This window comes from Anomalospiza imberbis, chromosome 23, assembly GCF_031753505.1.
Source record: "Anomalospiza imberbis isolate Cuckoo-Finch-1a 21T00152 chromosome 23, ASM3175350v1, whole genome shotgun sequence".
Classification (NCBI taxonomy): domain Eukaryota; kingdom Metazoa; phylum Chordata; class Aves; order Passeriformes; family Viduidae; genus Anomalospiza; species Anomalospiza imberbis.
Window position 1 is genome coordinate 2,335,705 of NC_089703.1, and position 20,698 is coordinate 2,356,402.

General features: G+C 47.8%; 1 protein-coding gene across 20 annotated transcripts in view; it reads right to left on the reverse strand.

The window, feature by feature from the left end:
- Positions 1-20,698, reverse strand: part of EIF4G3 (eukaryotic translation initiation factor 4 gamma 3) — a 143,799-nt gene that overhangs the window by 98,700 nt on the left and 24,401 nt on the right. For all 20 annotated transcript variants that reach the window (XR_010993537.1, XR_010993538.1, XM_068171832.1 and 17 more), the window contains exon 2: positions 1,155-1,230. Coding sequence is in view for 18 of the 20 variants with exons in the window: in XM_068171832.1 (XP_068027933.1) it covers positions 1,155-1,230 (76 nt within the window). In the remaining 2 variants the exon portion in view is untranslated. The remainder of the gene's footprint in view (positions 1-1,154; positions 1,231-20,698) is intronic.

Consider the following 20,698-nt stretch of genomic DNA (forward strand, 5'->3'; position numbering starts at 1 on the left):
ATCTACAGCTTTTCTTCCTGTTTTCCAAATAATTAAAAGAGCAGCTTAAAAGCAGGGTTTTTTTGGCATTAAAAATATTTGCACTATCCCAACCAGAAAAGCAAAATATGACTTTCCCAGGGCTGTGCTGATTTAGCAAAGCTTATAAATAACCCTGGGCTTCCAGCTATTGCCATTGGAAAAAAGACATTAATAAAAGGAAAAGACTATTATGTTCACAAATAAACATTACTGTTTCTAACCTAAATTTCTACAATAATCAATATTATACATTAGCAATCATCTAGGACAGCAAGCCAAAGGCATCTATCCCAAATATTCTATTTACTATCAAAATATTTCTTCCTCTGTGCAATGGAATATTTCACGTGAAAACAAATCATACTTGATTATTTTTCTCATAAGAAGGTACTAGAAATGTGAAGCCACTACTACACAAAAAAATCAGTCTGTGTGATGCAGGGGAAAGAGATGGAGCCACCCAAGTGAAAATATGGCCAAAACACTGTCATTCCAGTGACACTCTCCCGCTGGGAGAGTGGGAAAATCCACTCTCCAATATGCTAAATAAAACTAGAGACACTTAAAAATAGCAATGGACCCACCAGTATTTCAAAGATTTCTCCCTTTCTTGCTCCTATGCAACTAAAAAGGTTCTTCATAAAATCATAGAATGATTAAGGTTGGAAAAGACCTCCAAGATCAAGCCCAACATTCCACTAGTATCCCAATGCCCACCAACCCCTGTCCCGAGGTGCCACATCCACATATCTTTTGAACACTCGCAGGAATGTGACTCCACCACTGCCCTGGGCAGCCTGTGCCAATGTCTGAGCATGCTTTCAGCAAAGAGATTTTCCCAACATCCAGTGTGAGAGGTTCACACGGCACAACCTGAGGCTGTGTCCCCTTGTCCTGTCCTTGTTCCCTGGGAGCAGAGCCTCACTTCTCCCTGGCTGCACTCTCCTGTCAGGGAGTCGTGGAGAGCCAGAGGGTCCTCCCTTCTTTTCCTACTCACATGCCACCAAAAGGGGCTTTTTGAGCACCATTTCTTTCAGGGGCAAAAAGAAGCTGCATTTTCTCCAATGCCTGGTTTCTGGCTGCTCTGGGGTTTTGCCCAGCCCCGATCCCCGCGCTGCCCCGCAGATACTCACAGTGCTGTACACAGCCGAGACGGTCGGAGTGAAGATCCGATCCTCCAGGGGCTGCTGGACAGGACCTCGGGGGATTCTGCAACACACCCAGTCAAGGAAAGCAGCGTGGAAGGCAGGGCCGAGCTTGGGGACCCCGCCAGGGACACCCCACCCTGGAACCACAGCCGGGCAGCTCCAATCCCTCGGGATCTCCCGGGCTCCAGAGGCAGCTGCTCCCGCCCTAGGAACGAGGGAACCAACGCAAACTTGTCGCAGAATAATCCACAAAACCTTGGGCCTGTCGAGAGCGTCCCCCACCTCTGCTTCTGTTTGAAAGGGAAAAAGCCCCGGAGCCACAAGCCCTCGGCATTCAGCGCCAAACCCTGCGGATCAGCAGGGCACTGCCGGACAATGGCAGCTCCTGTTCTGCCAACCACGCAGGAATCCTGCTGGAATTGTTTCCTTGTTTGCCTCTCTTCACCCAGCGACTCCTTTCCTCATCCGCCCACCAAGGCTGGCAGAGCTATGGGAGGTTTCGAGGAGCTGCTGCAGGGTGACTTAAAGGCAAATTGAATGAGTTTTCTTAACTGTAAAGGCATTGTGAAAATCTAAGGGGAAAAAAGAGAGGGAAAAAAATGATGCACAAAAAACCCCCATAAGAGAATCTGGTTTATTTGTGGAATAAAACGGGGGGATGCAGGGATCCGAAAAAATAAAAAAGCCTGACTTGGGTAACACCTTGTGGCCTCACACAGATCTAGACAATACCCAATGCCCACTGTCATGGAAAAGGCACTTGCTGAAATATTTTCCTAAATGCCATAATCGGATTTCACCTTTTTGCTGTTTATATTTTACACACCAAAATTTTATGTGAAATGAGAACAGCTGGATTGACAGAGGTTCTTGTACATATGGAACGACACAGACCTCACATGTTAACATACTGAAAAAGAAAATAGTAATTAAAACACTTCTCAGTTTTATTCTAACAAGGAATAACACATTGCTAAATTCAATTCTGAGTCCAGATTAGTTTGAGTCAAAATTTCAAGAGACTCTTTGCACCCCAAGTTTGATCCTCAGATTAATGCTGCTGCCCAAAACTTTGCAGGGACCAACACCACAGTGACAGGACAGACCCTGTCGGCACTGACACAACTCAACAGCCTCCCCAAGCTCCACAATCCCAGCTATTCCCCTTAAAATGGGCCAAATGTTAAGGCTGAAGTAAGGACTGTTCAAAACACCTGCTCTGCCCCTGCCCACTGCTCACAGCACGCCCCAGTGGGATCAGCTCCTCCTCCAGCAGCGCTGAGGCCAATTTACAGCACCAGAAACACACACAGAGTTAAATTTACAGCCTCGCTCTGCTCTGGGTCTGAACTTGTCAATAAAAAGCTCCTCCTTACCAAACAGGCTCAGAAATTGCTCCAAAACTTCTCAGCTCAATGAGAAGAATATATTCAGTGTTTGAGCACCAAACACAATGAAAAGCTGCTTGATGGGATCATGCTGGAAGAGCCCAGCCCTGACCTTCACAACACCATGGCAGGGAGGCGCTGGCCTGTCACCGTGGCAGGTGACAGAGGACAGCCCAGGGCCACCTCCAGGGCAGGAGAACCAGGAACAGGATCCAGCCCTGCTGGTGCCCAGGCTGGGGCTCATTCACCCTGCATCTCTTTTTGCCTTTTTTTTAACGATGGCAACAATTAGTTTGCAGGGTCTAAAGCTCATCTGCACATAGCTCATCTGCCAGCTCAGGCTCAAGTGGTGTCATTTGATAAACAGAGAGGTTTCTAACAACCAAATGGGATTTAAAACCCTGACTCAGCCAAACAACAGTAAGATTTGTCACAAACTTGAACAGAGTCACTCCCAGCCTTCATCCCAAGGATCTTGCATTCACCCCCAAGTTTTGGAAAACAACAACAAAAAAGCCAAAATCTGGGACAGAAGGATTAAAAACACACTGGAAGATGGAATGGAATGAAAACTCAAAATTTCCTGCTGTAGCATCATTCCCTCTCCCCCAGAACATCCCTATAACAGAGATGACAGCCCGAGGCGTGGGATGGAGCTGCCCCCCTTGTGTCACAGCTGAGATTTCCCTTCTCCAGGCACTCCTGACAATTCATTGAAGCAATCGCTGCTTCTAAAGGGATCATTCCTGAGTTTGGAAAAACGGTTTCAACCCTGACAAGGTTGGGATTTATTTTCTTATTTTAGAACTTATATAAGTCAGGAGGAAATAATCTCCTTTGAGCCGAGCAATCGCTCTTTTTGCACCCAGGAAGAGCTGCCTGAAGGAAGGAGCAGTTTAGATAGATTTGCAGAGTTTGGAGTCACTGTTTAAGATTTCTCCTAGGAAGGGATGATTCTCATCAGATCCAGAAGAAACCTTTTAAGTCCTTTTTGCAAAAGGATTTGAGGACACAAGACTGATAGGAACAAAAGTACTTAAATTCCAACAAATCTTAATGAAATAATGGTTGGAGAAAGTGATTATTTCCAGCATCCAACTTGTGGCATCCACAGGCTGACTCTCTGAAAGAAGTTGGGCAAGTGGAAAGGCTCCTGCTTCCCTGAGAGGAGCTGGACTAGTGGAGAGATTCCAGCTTCCCTGAAAGGAGCTGGGCAAGTGGAAAGGCTCTTGGTTCCCACCAAGCTTCTTGGAGCTTGTTCCTGCTCCCCCAGTGGAAATCACCACCTTCCCTCTCCCTCCACCTGCCAAAGGAGCCTGTTCTGGGATAACAGCTACTATTACTGGGGGAGAAACGAGCCAGGGTGACAGCAAAGTTCATCACAACTTGTGTTGATGAGGCTCTTCTAGGAAAGGGTTAAGTGACAGTATGGATACTCCACCAAGGGAGGTGAACGGGTCAGGGCAGGCAGGTGGGAAGCAGAACCTCATCCAGCATCATTCCATCCACGTGCACATCCACACCCACACCCACACCACCCCCAGGGCACTCACTCATCTGCTCTCACACACAGATTTTAGTGCCACTGGGGCTGCACATCCCAAAATGCAGCACAAGCCCTGGGATTGCTGCCCTCGGGCTGCCCCAGCACAGCCAGGCAAGTGCAGGAGTGAGAGTCCAGCCAGCCCAGCCTCGCTGCAGAGCTGGATTCACCACAGCCTGGAGCACCAGGATGCCCTGAGTAATTCAGGCAGCTCTTTTGTGTTACTACCCTGCTGTGCTGAGATCCAATTCAGGAGCACCCTGTGCCCTCCCTCTTCCTCCCCCTCCTCATCCCCTATATCCTGCCACCCACATCACTAATTTGGGCAACTGTGTTCCAAAATCATCCAGGAGGGTGGGAAAAGAGAGGGAGCAGAGGAAAAGCAAATATAATCCAAACCTCACAGAGTTTTCACAGCTCCTTCTACAGGGAGAAAAGATGAGGAGAGCAATGAAGCAGAAGTGCAGGAGCAAGAAGACCCTGTTAAATCCAAGGAGAACCTCTTAAAGTACCATCAGCTGGTAAAGTGGAACTGCAGCCTCTGCTTTGCTCCTGTCAGGCTGAACGACTCCTCAGAGCTCTCCCTGCTCCATCAGCATCACGGCAGGATCTGGGAAAAGGACGGCAACCCTGGCACTACCAGCGCTGGATTCTCCTCGTTGCTGTTCAGGGCTCATTAACTCATGAATATATATCTGAAATCTCACCTAAGTGAGATATTTCTGGCAGATTCATAAATGCAGGCACAGATGCAATGGGTGTTCCACCTAGTCCCCATCTGGCTGCAGCAGTGATTACAAGCTGGGGAATTTTGGGAGCTATTACAGACCCAGTGGGAGAAGGAACGCCGGCTGGAAACCACACAGAATTTTTCTGGAAACCAAAAATCTCCCTAAAAAGAGGGAGATCTCTGTTAATTAGACAGCCACGGCCACACTCTGAGGAGAGGGGAATATGTGACTGCTCTGTAAAGCGATTAAGGAAAAAAAATCCAGCCTGGAGCTGCTGGAGCAATCAGTGACACTGCCAAATGCTGAGTGAAATGACAGTCAGCAGGAATTCCTTGCAGAAATCTCCTCCTTCTATCACATTTCTCTGCTTGTTCCAATCATATTACAGAACTGCAATTCTGCGAGATTTCTGTCTGCTGTTACAGACCTGGAAACACACACCAAAACCAGCCCTTCCAGCAGGAATTTGTACAGCTTTCTCTGCTCCACCGAGATTGCAGGAAGACAGAGAGAACATTATTCCATTTTCTCCCAAAATGGATTCATTTTCCCTCGAATGGTGCTTTTCACCTAAGCTCATTTCAGCAACTAGGAACCATTTTACCCTGAGCACCGCTGACCTCTCCTCCCCTTCCAGCTCACAGCTCCGAGGAAGCACCTCTTCCCAGGAATAAAAACACCCACGGTACCCATGGGCACCTATGCAAACACCTTACACAAAACCAGTCCAGAACTCCTGATTTTCATCTCTGCCCAGAAATGGAGCCAGTCTCCCACTGGCTTCCCCAGGGTTATGTAATCCCCACACGTGTCCCCGCTTGTACCGAAACTGTGCATTAAAAATCCCAAGGAAAAACCATCAAGCAAGATTACAGAAGGTCAAGAAACCACATCAAATTTGAGCATTTCTTTCAGTTTTTTGGAGCAAGGAATCTATAAAAGCCAAGCATGCAGGGATGTGATGGCAGGGAGCTTTCCAGGAGCGTGTTTCTCCTCTGCAGCCTCTTCTCTATTCACCATACAATTAAAATGCAGGAGGTGAACATCCCAAGAGCAGCAACTTCATTGAGCTGGCTGGGTAACACAAGGCTCTGAAAAGGTTCAAAGGGAAAAGCTCTGCCACTCACAGCAGCTGGAACTTCCCTGGCATCACCCCATCCTTCCCAGCTCCACCAGCCTCCACTCACAGGGCCAAGCCTTTTGTACAGCACTCTCAGTCCTACCTGGCAGGGAGCTCCAGCAGTGAGATCCAGGGAGCTCTGTCAGGGAGATCCCAGGGAGCTCCAGCAGTGAGATCCAGGGAGCTCTGTCAGGGAGATCCCAGGGAGCTCCAGCAGTGAGATCCAGGGAGCTCCAGCAGTGAGATCCAGGGAGCTCTGTCAGGGAGATCCCAGGGAGCTCCAGCAGTGAGATCCAGGGAGCTCTGTCAGGGAGATGCCAGGGAGCTCTGTCTGGCAGGGAGATCCTGGAGAGCTCTGTCTGTCAGGGAGATCCCAGGGAGCTCTGTCTGGCAGGGAGATCCTGGAGAGCTCTGTCTGGCAGGGAGATCCCAGGGAGCTCTGTCTGTCAGGGAGATCCCAGGGAGCTCTGTCTGACAGGGAGATCCCAGGGAGCTCTGTCTGACAGGGAGATCCTGGAGAGCTCTGTCTGTCAGGGAGATCCTGGAGAGCTCTGTCTGGCAGGGAGATCCTGGAGAGCTCTGTCTGACAGGGAGATCCTGGAGAGCTCTGTCTGGCAGGGAGATCCCAGGGAGCTCTGTCTGGCAGGGAGATCCTGGAGAGCTCTGTCTGACAGGGAGATCCTGGAGAGCTCTGTCTGTCAGGGAGATGCCAGGGAGCTCTGTCTGGCAGGGAGATCCTGGAGAGCTCTGTCTGTCAGGGAGATCCCAGGGAGCTCTGTCTGGCAGGGAGATCCCAGGGAGCTCTGTCGGTCAGGGAGATCCTGGAGAGCTCTGTCTGGCAGGGAGATCCCAGGGAGCTCTGTCTGTCAGGGAGATCCTGGAGAGCTCTGTCTGTCAGGGAGATCCCAGGGAGCTCTGTCTGGCAGGGAGATCCTGGAGAGCTCTGTCTGTCAGGGAGATCCCAGGGAGCTCTGTCAGGGAGATCCCAGGGAGCTCTGTCGGTCAGGGAGATCCTGGAGAGCTCTGTCTGGCAGGGAGATCCTGGAGAGCTCTGTCTGTCAGGGAGATCCCAGGGAGCTCTGTCTGTCAGGGAGATCCCAGGGAGCTCTGTCTGGCAGGGAGATCCTGGAGAGCTCTGTCTGTCAGGGAGATCCCAGGGAGCTCTGTCAGGGAGATCCCAGGGAGCTCTGTCGGTCAGGGAGATCCCAGGGAGCTCTGGCCATGAGCCGGCTCAGCGCCGCGTCCTCTCCCTGCATCCATCAGCGAAGCCCACGGCTACATCCCCTCACAGCCACATCCCATCCGTGCCACGCCGGGCTGGCTCCGGAGCTCTTCCTGCCCGTCCCCGCGCAGGCAGAGCCTGAGCTCTTAAAGAGGCAGCATGGGGGGACCTCCGTGGGGTTTGGGACCCGAGCGCTGCAACGCCGCTGCTTCCCCGACTTCCGTGCCGTGCACGCAGAGGAAAAGGGATGGGAGGCAGCAGCATGCTCCTCCTAGCAAGCTGATAGGGGATAATAAATCAAGCCAAGCTTGTAAAGGAAAGGGTAAGGGAAAAATATGAACTCCCCCACAGCACAGAGTGGTTTGGAAAGCTGCACGGCAATGAATGAGGAGTTCAGAAAGCATCAGTGCTCTCTATCAGAAGAATTAAATCTCAGCACAAACTCCTCAGCAGGAAATTTTGCAGCTTGTTTCCCCTCAGCTTTCATCTTGCTACTCCCAAATGTAGCACAACAGACTCCTTTACTTAGCAACTACTTCAGCAATCAATTTTCCCTTCTAAATCAATCCCTCTTTTGACAGATCACGTTTCAGAAGCCTGAGGAAGGAATGCTGGCAAAGCAAACTCCAGCCTTTAGAAGAAAAAACAACAACAAAATCCCAAAGCAAACTTCACCAAGTGATACATTAACTGGGAAAAATGAAAATATATAAGATCAAAACAGTGTCATCATCTCTCCATGCTGAAATGTGACAACCAAACTGACTTCTTCCAAGGAAAAATAGAATTCAGGTTACAAAGCAAGTAACTCCAAACTTAGGGAAAGGCAGGATTGATGTTGCCTGGGTGACCATAATTCAATCCTCCTGTGTATCTGCAGAATCCAGCCCCTAATTACAGAAGCCCACGCTGATTTCCCCCATTCCCTGTCACCTCCACGTTTTCAGCTCTTACAGGACTCGAGCACCCTGACCCTTCACAGCTGAGCTGCTCTTGCTCATAACAGATGAGAGATAATTAATATTACAAAAATCAAGACCAACAAAACTCAAGGACTTTGGAAAACATTTAAAGACCCCACCTAATAAAATGCCTACCCTCCCTAACCATCCCCTGCCTCCATCCAATGACATATCCCATCTCCCTTCCTTGAAGAGATTGCATTTTATTTTAGGGTGAGTTTGGGTGGGGTTTTTTGTCTGTTCAAGGGTTTTTTTGCTCGTGGATTCCCAACAAGGGGATCAGGCCTTTTGGCTGTCACTTTAGGAATGAGGTAGCCTCTGTATGAAAAGAGTGCTTTTATTTCCGTTTTCTCAGCTGGATGCAACTGCTCTTGCACAATGTGATGGGATGTCAAAACAAAGCACAGCTCTGAGCCCTGACTATACCACAGGTCAAGCTCCAGTGAGGCACTGGTGTTTCAGTGTTTGGTGTTTATTGTTACTATACCAGGGAAAAACAAGTACAACTTTTTGCTGGCATGAGCACTCAGGAATACGGTCATGGTTAAGAGCTGCAGGTGAGGAATTCCTTAAAAGCCCATGGCAGCTTTACACCAATAATTAATTCTGATCTAAGGACTGTTTCTGGCAAGTCAAATGTTTTAAAAACAAAGGAACACAATAAAAAGTGTTTGCAAAGTGGCAAAAATGGGGTTCATGGTTTAAAAGTACTGAGATTTTTAATAGAGCAGTACATCATCCCTGTCAAGAGTCGCAAACCTTCAGGGTCTGCCACTTTCCAGAACAACTTATCCCCAGAAGGATCCAATGGCAAAAGCCATTATTAAGCTTGTTTCAACATTTTATGGCCCAGTATAAAGCTCCTTGGTGCCACATGTGTAGTCAGTATTCACAGCCCAACTGCCATTTATCAGACATATAAATTTTAAGTGGATCAATGAAGTGTTTGTACAAACAACCTCTTTAATCCTTCATGTGTTTTGTGTATTAAACTGCATCACTGAACTCTCTTTAAATTCTTGTTTATGGGCTATTTTATACTTGGAACAAAACCTTAAATAAGGTATTTATCTTCTCCTTTTGTACCAGAAATACACTTACATAAATATTGTTGATGTTTCACCACTCCTTTATTGCCTTGCTCAAAATCCCTGACTGCAGGACTCGCTCCTTGCTCCCCAGCTGAACTCTGAGATGATAACTGGAAGTTATCATCCTATCCATCCCTCTGCATTAAGTGCTCCTCATTAAATCATCCTCCCCAAGCTCTGGATCCAAATGTTACAGCGAGGCTTTCCCTGCTTATCCCATGCTCTAAATGAACACTCTCCTTGTAACAAAACTTGCCTCGAAATACATCTTGAGCTTTTTACCTAATTATGTGTCATTAAATCTCAGCATCAGCTTCCAAATAATCCCGAACGCTGCCTTTCCCTGCTGTCTGCCACACAATGCACCGGGCTGAATGGGAACAGGGAGAGCTTTCCAAAGAGAAGGGGCACACAAATCCTGATGAACCTCAACGCCTGTCGGAAAACAAGCTTTCCAGGGCTGAAAACTGCAGCTTGAAAGGAAAATGTGCCCTTCAAAAGCTCACTGAACAGCATGCTGTCCCCCTCCTGCCCCCAGCATCCTGCCGCTGTTCAGATTCCTGCTCCTCTCCCTTCGGGAGTCCCTCCACGTTTCAGGAATCTGCGGATGCGGGCGTTGGCACGTCCGAGTGTGCGGCTCAAGTTCAGGGGCAGAGCCCACCTGGCACATCCCCAGCCCTTCTGTCTGAGCAGCCTCTGCAGCAGCCACAGCCACAGTGCATGTCCTGTTTGTACCCGAGCACATCTCCAAATCCTCCAACTTACATCCCTTTAAATATCCATTCCACAAAATACCCCAGGATCCCAGACTGGTTTGGGTTCTGCAGGTTCTCACAGCTCATCCAGTCCCACCCCTGCCACGGGCAGGGACACCTTCCATTATCCCAGGTCACTTCCAAGCTCCATCCAACCTGGCCTTGGACACTTCCAGGGATGAAGTAGCCACAGCTGCTCTGGGCACCCTGTGCCAGGGCCTGCCCACCCTCACAAGGAAGAGTTTCTGCCCAGCATCCCATCTATCCCTGCCCTCTGGCAGTGGGAAGCCATTCCCCTTTGTCCTCGCAGTATCTGCCTGCATAAAAAGCCCCTTTCCCCTCATCCTTTCCCTTCCATCTTTGGTCCATGTGTGATAACCTCACAGTCAAGCCAAACGGGAATGCCAAAGGAAACTGGGGGCTAGGGGGAAGGTAACAGAAAAAAAATCCCTTTGTTGCAAATTATCCGTACTCCCAGCATCCCACTGATTCCATGATGCTTTCAAACACAAACCAGCAATATTGGGAGCACCAGCTGCAATAGTTCCACCTGCAGACAAGCACCTAATTAGCCAGAGCTCATTACTTCCAGGCTCAGTTTTGCATCTCTAAATTACCCAGCACTGAGACAGCTCACCCGCACTAAATCACCCCAGACCTCGCCTCACCCCGCGCGTCTCCTGCCGGCACAGAGCTCCCGGGGGCTGGCAAGACCCACACGCGAGCCAACGCCACAAAACCCCAATCAATTCTTCTGCCCAATACAAATGTGTTTCTAAGGGCAACCTGATTTTGTTAGTTCATCTCTGTCTCCCTCCACTGCAACCTCAGCACGGAGGCAAACTGGCTATTTTCAGCTGAGATCGGGAAAGGTTGTTTGGGGTGGAAAAAACTGTGTCTAAACCCTGCTAATCCTGCTGGGATTTTCCTTGAGGCGGGGTGTTGGTGGGTGGGGGACGCGTCTGGAGGTTACGCACAGAATACTTCTGTAACTTTGAACTTTGAGGTGTATTTTCAATGCTCCCAGAAGTGTTCACAGCACAGCCTGGATAAGGTTAAATCCAGGTTTCAACCCAGCTGTGAAATATTAGTAATTACCAGTATAAAGCCACAGAGGCTCCATGGGTCGTGCCTGTGTCAGCTCAGGTAACAAGGTGAAAAATGTGGCAGGAGAGCATCTCTTGCTCAGCTACAGACAACTTCTCACCAGCTGACTTGTCCTCTTTCCTCCATAAAACACCAGCTACTTCCATTTTTTTTTTCCAATTCGCATTTTATTCTCAAAATACATGGACTCTTCTAAAAAATTAAAAAGTCAATACATCTCATCAGCTCCCTTCAGCTGGAAATCATGGCATTGCCACGGAGAGGCAACGGTATCACAGGGAATGGTGCCAATGAAGCCTTAAAATTCCATTAATTTTAGGAGGGTTATTTATGATTGTACTTGTCCATGTTAATTGAAACTCCCATTAGGCTGCAGAAAACAGGCAATGCTCAGGAGCCTGGAGCAGCCCTATTTGTCTTCCGACAGACCCTGCTGCTCTGAGTGATTCCTCATGGATCTCTAGCCACAACCCCAGGACAGGCACCTTATAAAGAGCCCAAAATATTAAGGTGGCGGGAAAAGGCTCAACAAGGTGAGCTCTGGAGACTCCAGCCGAATTCTGGAAAATCAGCTCTAAGTAGCAGGGGACTATGGTGGACCAACATCCCATGGAGATATTCCAGATGAGGCCTGAACTCCAAAATGCACCCAATAAATTGGAAAAACAGAGCTGTGTTACACTGGCAGCATGCACACCCAGCCAGCTCAGAACAGCTTGGCCCCAAAAACAGCCCTCAAGTCCCAGGCAGGGCAATGCCAGGAAGTTGGGCTCATGCCATGTGATATAGGGCTAATTACCTCCTAAAATTCCATGAAATGACTATGGATCTCTGCTGGAGCTGTGCTGCTCTCAGCAATGATTAAGCTTTTCTTTGCTTTCTGCCCAAGGAGAGAGCCAAGGCGTGGGAATGAAGGATTTTGGTGCTGCTGCTCTTTACATTCATATATTAAAGGCAAACCTGGATTTTTGTTTGTCATCTTAAGGTGTACACCAAGACATCATTTCCTTACTTCTTAGAACAAGTACCAAGTGATCAAAACACAGAGTCAGAGCAGTCAGAGTGTGTTTGTAAGGATCCTACAATGTGTAAATGCACTTTTACAGGTGATTCACAGGTATATAAAGCAGGGAAAGAAAATCTGCATTTCCCTGTTGTTATTTCAGAGGAGCTGCATGTTCCCAGGCACCAGCCATGTGTGGGGGAATAAATCACATCCAATATGCCCTAGGTAAGATCTTTTTCACCCTGCTAACAAAGTTGGGTTCTTGGAGAACCCATTTCAAGCTGTCTGGGAGGTCTGTGGGTCAAGAAACCATTGAGGTTTCCAAAACAGTAGGACAATGGGAAAGGAAATCATAGAATGGGTTGGGTTGGAAGGGACCTTAAAGATCACCCAGTTTCACACCCTGCCATGGGCAGGGACACTTCCACTATCCCAGGTTGCTCCAAGCTCCATCCAACCTGGCCCTGGACACTGCCAGGGATGGGGCAGCCACAGCAACCTGTGCCAGGGCCATGCCACCCTCACATGGTAGAATTTCTTCTCTATATCTAACCTGAATGTTTCCTCTTTCAGTTTGAACCCATAACTCCTTATCCCTATAGTTATCCTTATCACTACAGTTCCTGATGAAATTTTAAGCTCTTCCCTCCTTACGACACAGCAACTTCCCATTACTCAGTCCCTCCTCTCAAACCTTTCATTCTGCCTTTTAAAACTCCAAATCCAGCCCTTGCTTCCTTTCAGGGGATGAGCTGATTGGGAAAGAAAGCAACTGCAGCAGCTGGATGCTCTCAGACCTATCCCTAGGCAATTCCTAGCAGAATTGCCTAGACAAGCCTCTGCTCCCAAAGGTCCTGAGGGCAAGGGCACCCATGGCACCTAGAAGTTGTCAGGTGGCATCAGAGGAAAATTACTGTCAGGAAGGTGTAAACCAAAGGGCAGGATCCTGCAGGCAGGGACCGAGAGGAGATGGAGGATTAAGCTGTCACCTGGGGGAAGGCTGCCCCATAAAATGCTCCTGGTGTAGATTCCCTAAGCACATCCCTGCACAGGACTGTGGGGATGCAGTAACCCCAGAGGCAGCTGCTGAGGCAGATCTGAACATAACCTAGTGATCCTAAACATTAGAATCGTGGACTCATGAAGGTTGGAAGAGTCCCCCAAGATCACGGAGTCCAACCATTAAGCCAGCACTGTCATGTTCACCATTAACCATGTCCCCAAGTGCCACATCCACACATTTTTTGAACACTTCCAGAACTGGGGACTCCACCACTGCACTGCACAGCCTGTGCCAGTGCCTGACCACCCTCTCAGCGAAGAGATTTTCCCAGTATCCAACCTGAACTTCCCCTGGTTTTCTCTCATCCTATCCCTTGTTCTCTGGGAACAGAGTCTGACTCCCCCTGTGGCTGCACCCTCCTGTCAGGGAGTTCTGGAGAGCCAGAAGGTCATCCCTGAGCCTCTTTTTCTCAAAGAAAACTAAACTACTGAATCAGATGCCTTTCCAGAGTGTTTTTGCACTCCCAAATGAGAACCAAGCAGATCCCCCTTGAGAAATAATTTTCCTTACTGTGTCCAGTTCTGGCTCCTCAGTTTGAGAAGGACATTGAGACACTTGAGCACATCCAGAGAAGGGCAACGAGGCTGGAGAGGGGCTTGGAACACAAGCCCTGTGAGGAACGACTGAGGGAGCTGGGGGTGCTCAGCCTGGAGAAAAGGAGACTCAGGGGTGGCTCACCACTCTCTACAACTCCCTGAAAGGTGGCTGTGCTCAGGTGGGGTTGGTCTCTTTCTCCATGCAGCACTGACAGAACCAGAGGACACAGCCTTAAGCTGTGCCAAGGGAAATACAGGTTGGATATTAGGAAAAGTTTTTACAGAAAGAGTGAAAAAGTACTGGAATGGTCTCCCTGGGGAGGTGGTGGAGTCACCATCCCTGAAGGTGTTTAAAACAAGACTGGATGTGGCACTCAGTGCCATGGCTTAGTTGAGGTGTTGGGGCTGGGTTGGACTCGATGATTTTAAGGTCTCTTCCAACCTGGTGATTCTGTGATTCCCATAGGAGACGGTAACAGTCTAAACCTTCAGCACCTGAATTCACAGCATGAGAACCACCAGCTTCACAAATCAGGCAAGTCTGGGAGGATGGAGGTTTGATGGGACTGGGAAAGGAGGAGCATGTACACACCCTCAGGAACGAGCTGAAGCAGTGCTGTGCTATACCATAACCACGTATCTACCTAAGCAATGCTCTGACTGGAGGCCACAAGGGGGGTTTTGAAGATGCTGTTCCCCACCCCACATGTGCATCCCTTCTAGGAGCACAACCCACTAGGAAAGCAGCAGCTCACTCATCTGGAAGCACAGGGGATAAGAAGACCTCAGAAAGAGAAAGGTAATAACAAACAGCTTTTAGTTTTGCCCTTCCCAGTTACAGCAAAGCCACCAAGCCATCCTTGGTGCACCATCCTCCAGGGGCTGACCAGACTTGACCACACCAGCAATGAATAATCTGAAGGCTGAAAATACAGATACAAATGTTAAAATCATCCAAACTGAGTAAGTAACAGGCTTTCAGTTGACCAGAGACAGTGACATTTATCTACAATTATTCTTGTAGTTGGCAGCAGCTGCTCACCTTCTGTGCTCTGAGACAACCCAAACATCTGCACGTTCTCACAAAGGCAGGAGGTCTCCTATAGAAAATGCTAGAGGGGCAGCAGTTCCTGGCTTGGCTGCTCCAGACTGGGCTTGGAGCAACCTGGGACACTGGAAGGTGTCCTTGCCTGTGGCAGGGGGTGGCACTGGATGAGATTTAAGATCCCTCCCAGCCCAAACTATTCTGGGCTTCTATATAACCCATGAACTTGATTTTAACAGGAGAAACATTCATGATTCCTGATGAAGAAGCTTTTTCAGACATTCTCACATCCCAAAATAATTAGCATTTTAGTGGCAGTTCACAAGCCTAAATAGTTCAGCCGATTCTTTTAATTAGAAGATTTTTATGCAACTATTGCACCCCTGCTATTCCCTGAAACAAGACAAAGCTCTGAAGCTCCCCTGCCACCAAAATACTTATTTTTGTGGCCCTGACAAAAACAACATCCCTTTTAGTGTCAGCCAGCAGACTGCCTACCTCTACAACACCACCTCACCTTGCTGCCCTTCCAACACAAAAAATTCTCATCTGTCTACTCAAGTAAAATGAATGCAATAAATAACATTAATTCTAATAATAACAACAATAATAATAATTTATTGTGCAAGTGACTGAAGTCAGTGGCAGTTACTATTTTACACAGCTTTTACATTGCACATCTTATGCTTTCAAAACACAAGGGACAATTCTGGATCAGAACCAGAAAAAGCTGGGAAAAAGCCCAAGTCCTCCATCCTGCAATTCCTCCATCCATCCATGCCTGGGTGGCCAGGTAGGGAAAGAAACAGACACTTCAGTGGTGCTGCAAGCTGTAGATCTAAAAGCTGATCTTCCCCTTGCACCCTCCACCTCAGTGGAGTGCTGTTTTGAAACCTTCTGGAGCACTGTTAATTAGAGGGGCAAGGGGGCATAATTCCAGGTCATGGGGTAGCCCCAGTGTCCCTGGGAAAAGGGAAGAAAACCAAGGCATGGCTCCCTGAGGAGCTTCCATGGGATCCTAAACCTACCCTCCTGCCAAACACTGGCATCCACACCTTCTGCACGCTGCCTCAGCAAGGAATAATGTTCCTCAGAAAGGACTAAGCATCACAAGATTCATTGGTGAACCAGCTCAGCCTGGTGATTCAAGAGAAAACTATTTTTTTAGCTTGGCTGGGTGAAGTTTTCCATGGATTCTGTGAACTGATTTAAATCACCAAACACTCACATGATCATCACATCTGAGACCAGTCAGCAAAGGCAGATCACCCTTCCCACTGCAGCTCAGAGGGACATCTCTAATCCCAACATGAAACCACATCCATGAAAGCACTCCCAGAACACCCTAAAACTCACACTGTGAACCAGAGGCTGGTGCCTTTCTCAGCCGGGCAGGGCTCCCGGTCCTGCTCTGTGGCTTTGCCTCCTTTGCATTCCAACGGAGGGACTGGGTATGGCTACACACCAGGCTCTTCCTACACACTAGCTCTTCCCTTCTCCTTGTGTTTCCACACCTCCGCTACAGTCACAGTCGTGTTGGAGCCGGGAGAACGCCCTGAGGGACCAAAGTAGATTTTGAAGCTATGAGAAAGGAAGTAAAGCAATGGGTATGTTCACAGCAGCTGGAGTCACAAGGAGCCCTGTGATTCTCCAGGATTATTTTAGTTCTTCATGTGAGATGGCAGAGAGGTGAATCTTGGTAGGATGCAGCTTATTCCTGAGGGATGGGGTCTGTCTAGGTGAAGGGAAGTGGTGCAGAGCAAATGAGTGAGAACCAACGCAACACCACAAGGACCACTTGAGCCTCAAGGTAATTCAGGCCTTAGGACAGGACACAAAACTTGTCATGCATTTACCAAAGAAAAAATAAGGACATGGGGAAAGCAACACTTCATCTGAGAACAGATTTCCCACTACTTCCCTTCAACACTGAGATTGTTCTCTATGCTACCAACTGATTTGAAGTCTTCTAATTCTTTAATGAGCAGTTCATTTCAGTGCCATTAGTTCATTAGCACACTGAAGCTTTCAGATGTTTTACATACCACCTTGAACGTGTCAACTCTTGCCTCCTCTGGAAAGTCACTTTGGGAAGGGCACCCTTCCATATGGAGCTGTGTGCAGCAGTGCACAACCCCATCCCATTCTGTGGAACAGATCCAAATCCTGCAGCTCCACCCCAGCGAATGCTCCAGTATTGTTTAAAAACATCAACCGAATGCTACGGTCACAAGCCAAGCTGCGATGGATATTTAGGATCTGTCCCTGCACAGCCCCCTGACCAAACAGCAGTGCAGTATGACCCAAGTGATGACTGTAACACAGGAGGGGGGTTGGAAGGGAGAATTCCAAGGGAAGACAAGTTTATGCAGGGGTCAGCTGCAATTCCACATCATCTGCCAGGCGAGGGGCTTTGCATTGTTCCTTTTTCTGCTTTAGGGATTAAGCGCCGTGAGGAAGGAGATCACCAGCACTGGGAACAGGGAGCAAGGAGAGATCACAGACAGGGTCCAGGCTGGAGCTCATGATTTATCCCAGCTCCTACCTCTTACTGTACTGGTGGGAACAATATTTATAGGAAGGGACACTAAATGGAGCACTGAGCACTAATTTACATCCAGGGAATCTTTTCAATGGACATGAAAAGCAAAAAAGAGTCAACACTGGAAAAAAGTAAAATCAAGGAATCTACCATTGAAATCTAGGCATAAAGGCCTTGTAATTAAAAATATGGGGCACTCCCAGCTGGCACAAGGAGCTACAGGGCACTTGTCTCTATGTAGGCAGTTCCCTCCAGCCATCTGAGGACTTCAAAGCAGAAGGGAGGAGAGTGAGGAGGCGACCACTTGTGCTTATCTATAAAGTTCTTCAGCAAAAATTCATGCAGGTTTTAGCCTAATGAAACTTGAGACAGAAGGCTGACACCCTCCCTCATCCCTGTACAAGGAAACCAGGAGATCATTGTCATTTAGCCTTCCTCCATATGAGAATTATGCCCAGAAGCTGCTGAACATCCACAGCACCAAACCTGTGGCTGCTCCCAAGCTCGAGTCCAACATAAATCCATATATAATCTACCTATATAATAAAAGTGACCAAGGGATCAGAGTTTTTAAAATACCCCATAATACCAGAGATATGTGGCTACTACTCAGCCAGCTTCCTCTTTTTTGTGTTAATTTCATATGAAGGTCCTCAGAGGAAGCAATGCTGGTATTGGAGAACAAACTGCTTATTAAGGAAGGAGTTTCCAGCTTGTGCTACTTCAGCGCAGGAAGTTTTCTGGCACAGCTTGAGAAAGAGCAATTTAGCAGCAGCTTGTGCAACTGGCTGCACTCTGCTCTAAACTGATGAAGTGGTGGTGTTATCTGGGATACTGGGCCCTTGCCTTCCTTAGCTCGAGGGGGTCCCTCGAGGTGGGAGCCAGCTCTGAGGCCTGGGATCCCAAGGAGCAGCTTACCAGCACTAACACAGGGGGCAGCCATCAGGAAAGCTGCCAGGACAGGGGCAATTACACCAGGAGCTCCCTCGGAGAACCACAGAACAGGGACAAAGATCACCAGGAAGCATTCTGGGGCGTTCGTCCTCAGTGCAGCGAGCAACCGTATCCGTCACTAGAGGGGTCAGGCACACAGATGTCCACACCATCATGGGAAATCTCCATGCTGGAGGTGGAAGGTTTATGCCTGTTTTATTGGAGATATTAAAGCCTCTGAAATTCAGGAACAGTTAAAGAATCCCTATGCTGCACAGCAAAAAATACAGAGCAATGTAGATTTTTAAGCAGATTTAACTGAAAACAATTTTCCTGGATGCCCGAAGCACCACATGTGGCTTTTCCAACAGTTATCACATCCCTATCAGCATAAAGAGCTCTCATCCTGTAATCCTCTGTAATGCTTCAAGACAAAAAGTATCCCGCCCTTCCCATTTCTCCTGAGTCATCTCACTCTTCATGCTCCTCTATTTTCCCAGCAAATGCCAAGGTCACTAAGATTTTCCTGGGCAAACAGTGTCATTTGATGGCACAAGAACTCAGGTGTAAGAACCTCTTACGCAACCGAGTGGCTTTAACGTAAGCCAGGAGTATCCGAGGTCAGTGCTCACCTGGGCGGCATAAACACAGCCCTGATTTTCCAGGGGAGGAAAAGCTCCTCTGGATAGACAGCAGCCCAGTACCCCCCCATTTCCAGTGCAGTTATGCTGCAGTAAAGCAACTTTTCATTTCCCTAGACATTGCTGAAGTATATACCTTAAGGATTGTACAGGAACAGCAATTCAGGAGCATTTATAAGGTTTGCATCCAAGTTTGGACAAAGTCCTACCTGTATATTTGCATTATATCCAATAACAGGGATGGATTTATGACTTTTCCACCTGTGATTACAACCCAATATCCCTTTAAAAAAATAAAGTAGGGGCTAATCACAAATACCTGCAGCATTTTTGCCCCAATTCTGCCAGCAGAAGTTTCACCAACCATATCCTTGGATTGATGTACAATTCTGTACCTGTTATGTAACATCACCTGACATTTCCTGCAATTGGTGCTGAGTATGTGCACAGTCAGATCTGCACCCCTGAATACTCCAATCCCCCAAAATCATCACATTTTTAGCAACAAATTATCAGAATGCAGAAAACCCCCCAAAACCTAACTCCCTCAAAGCCAGGCAAATTCACATTTAATCTAAAGCACTTTGGTGTCTCTTTGGCTGAGTATGTTTACTTAAAAAAGGAATTTTTAAGGACCTGTAGAAAAAGAGTTTGCAAAACTGCAGAGATAACTGAGTTTTCCTTTAAGGAAAAAGAGAAAACAGATGCTGTAAAATTCCAAAGCATCCAAGCCCAGCTAACCCACAGAGCTCTTCAGAGACCATCCCCATTAATTCAAGTGTGCTGAGCTGAGCTGTTCACAACTTCTCACACACGTTCACTAAATGGATTAACTGACAATACTGACAATGATAGAATCATTTATAGTAAATACACATGTGATTTCAAGATTTACGTAAGAAAATGTCCAAATTTTTATAAACTGCACACACTACCTGTGGATTTTTGTGAGGTTTCTTAGGGTCATGGATCAGAGTTTGCTTGAGAAGTTGCTTCTCCAGTTAAGTGGAATATTAAGCATGCTGCCTCTTCATATTTTAAATACAACCAAGTGATTGTATCCACGTCCTGTAATGTGTTCCTCCATATTTAAGAGCACACAGCCAAGAGAAAGCATTTTGCAAGGTCAGCTATTTCATCAGCCATCGTTACTTTTACACAACACACTTTTTTCCCTTTCATCCCATGGGTTATTAATCTTTCCCCTATTCCGATACACCCAACGGCACTCTTGAAGGGGAAACCCAACTGGAAATCCCCAGCAGAAGCTCCACATCTTGAATGCCAATTCATTTAATCACACTTGCTAAAGCCCGAAGTACCTGGCCTTGGCTACATAAAAAGGCTTTTTCCTCTGGCTGTTTAAGCGGACACTTCCATTTGGGTTGACTCACACCCAACGTGCCCAGAGACACTCCTGAACCACCACGGTGACCCAACACAAGGCCTTTTGTAAAAACAAGAAATCAAAAAGCTTTAGGGAGGGCAAGTGAGGATCTGTGCAGATAAAGGACAGAGAAGGCTGTTTTCCAAGCAGGAGAAGTTGCTCAGCCAGGTGGGTAAATGTAATCCTAATCTGTACCTTGCAGTGACAGGGCCCTGCGGCAGCGGGAAGCACATCATGGAATGGAGGGCAGAGGGGAAAAGCCCACATGGCACTGCTCTAAAGACCATCTCTGCCACAGGTCAGGTGAGGTGAGCTGCTGCCACAGCACCCAGGGAAAAGCCAACACATATAAACACTGGCTGATATGCACCATGGCAAATCCCAAAGCAATCAGTGCATGATCCCAGACAGCTGGGAGTTACCTTCTGCTATTTACTAGAAAATAAATTCCGTGTTA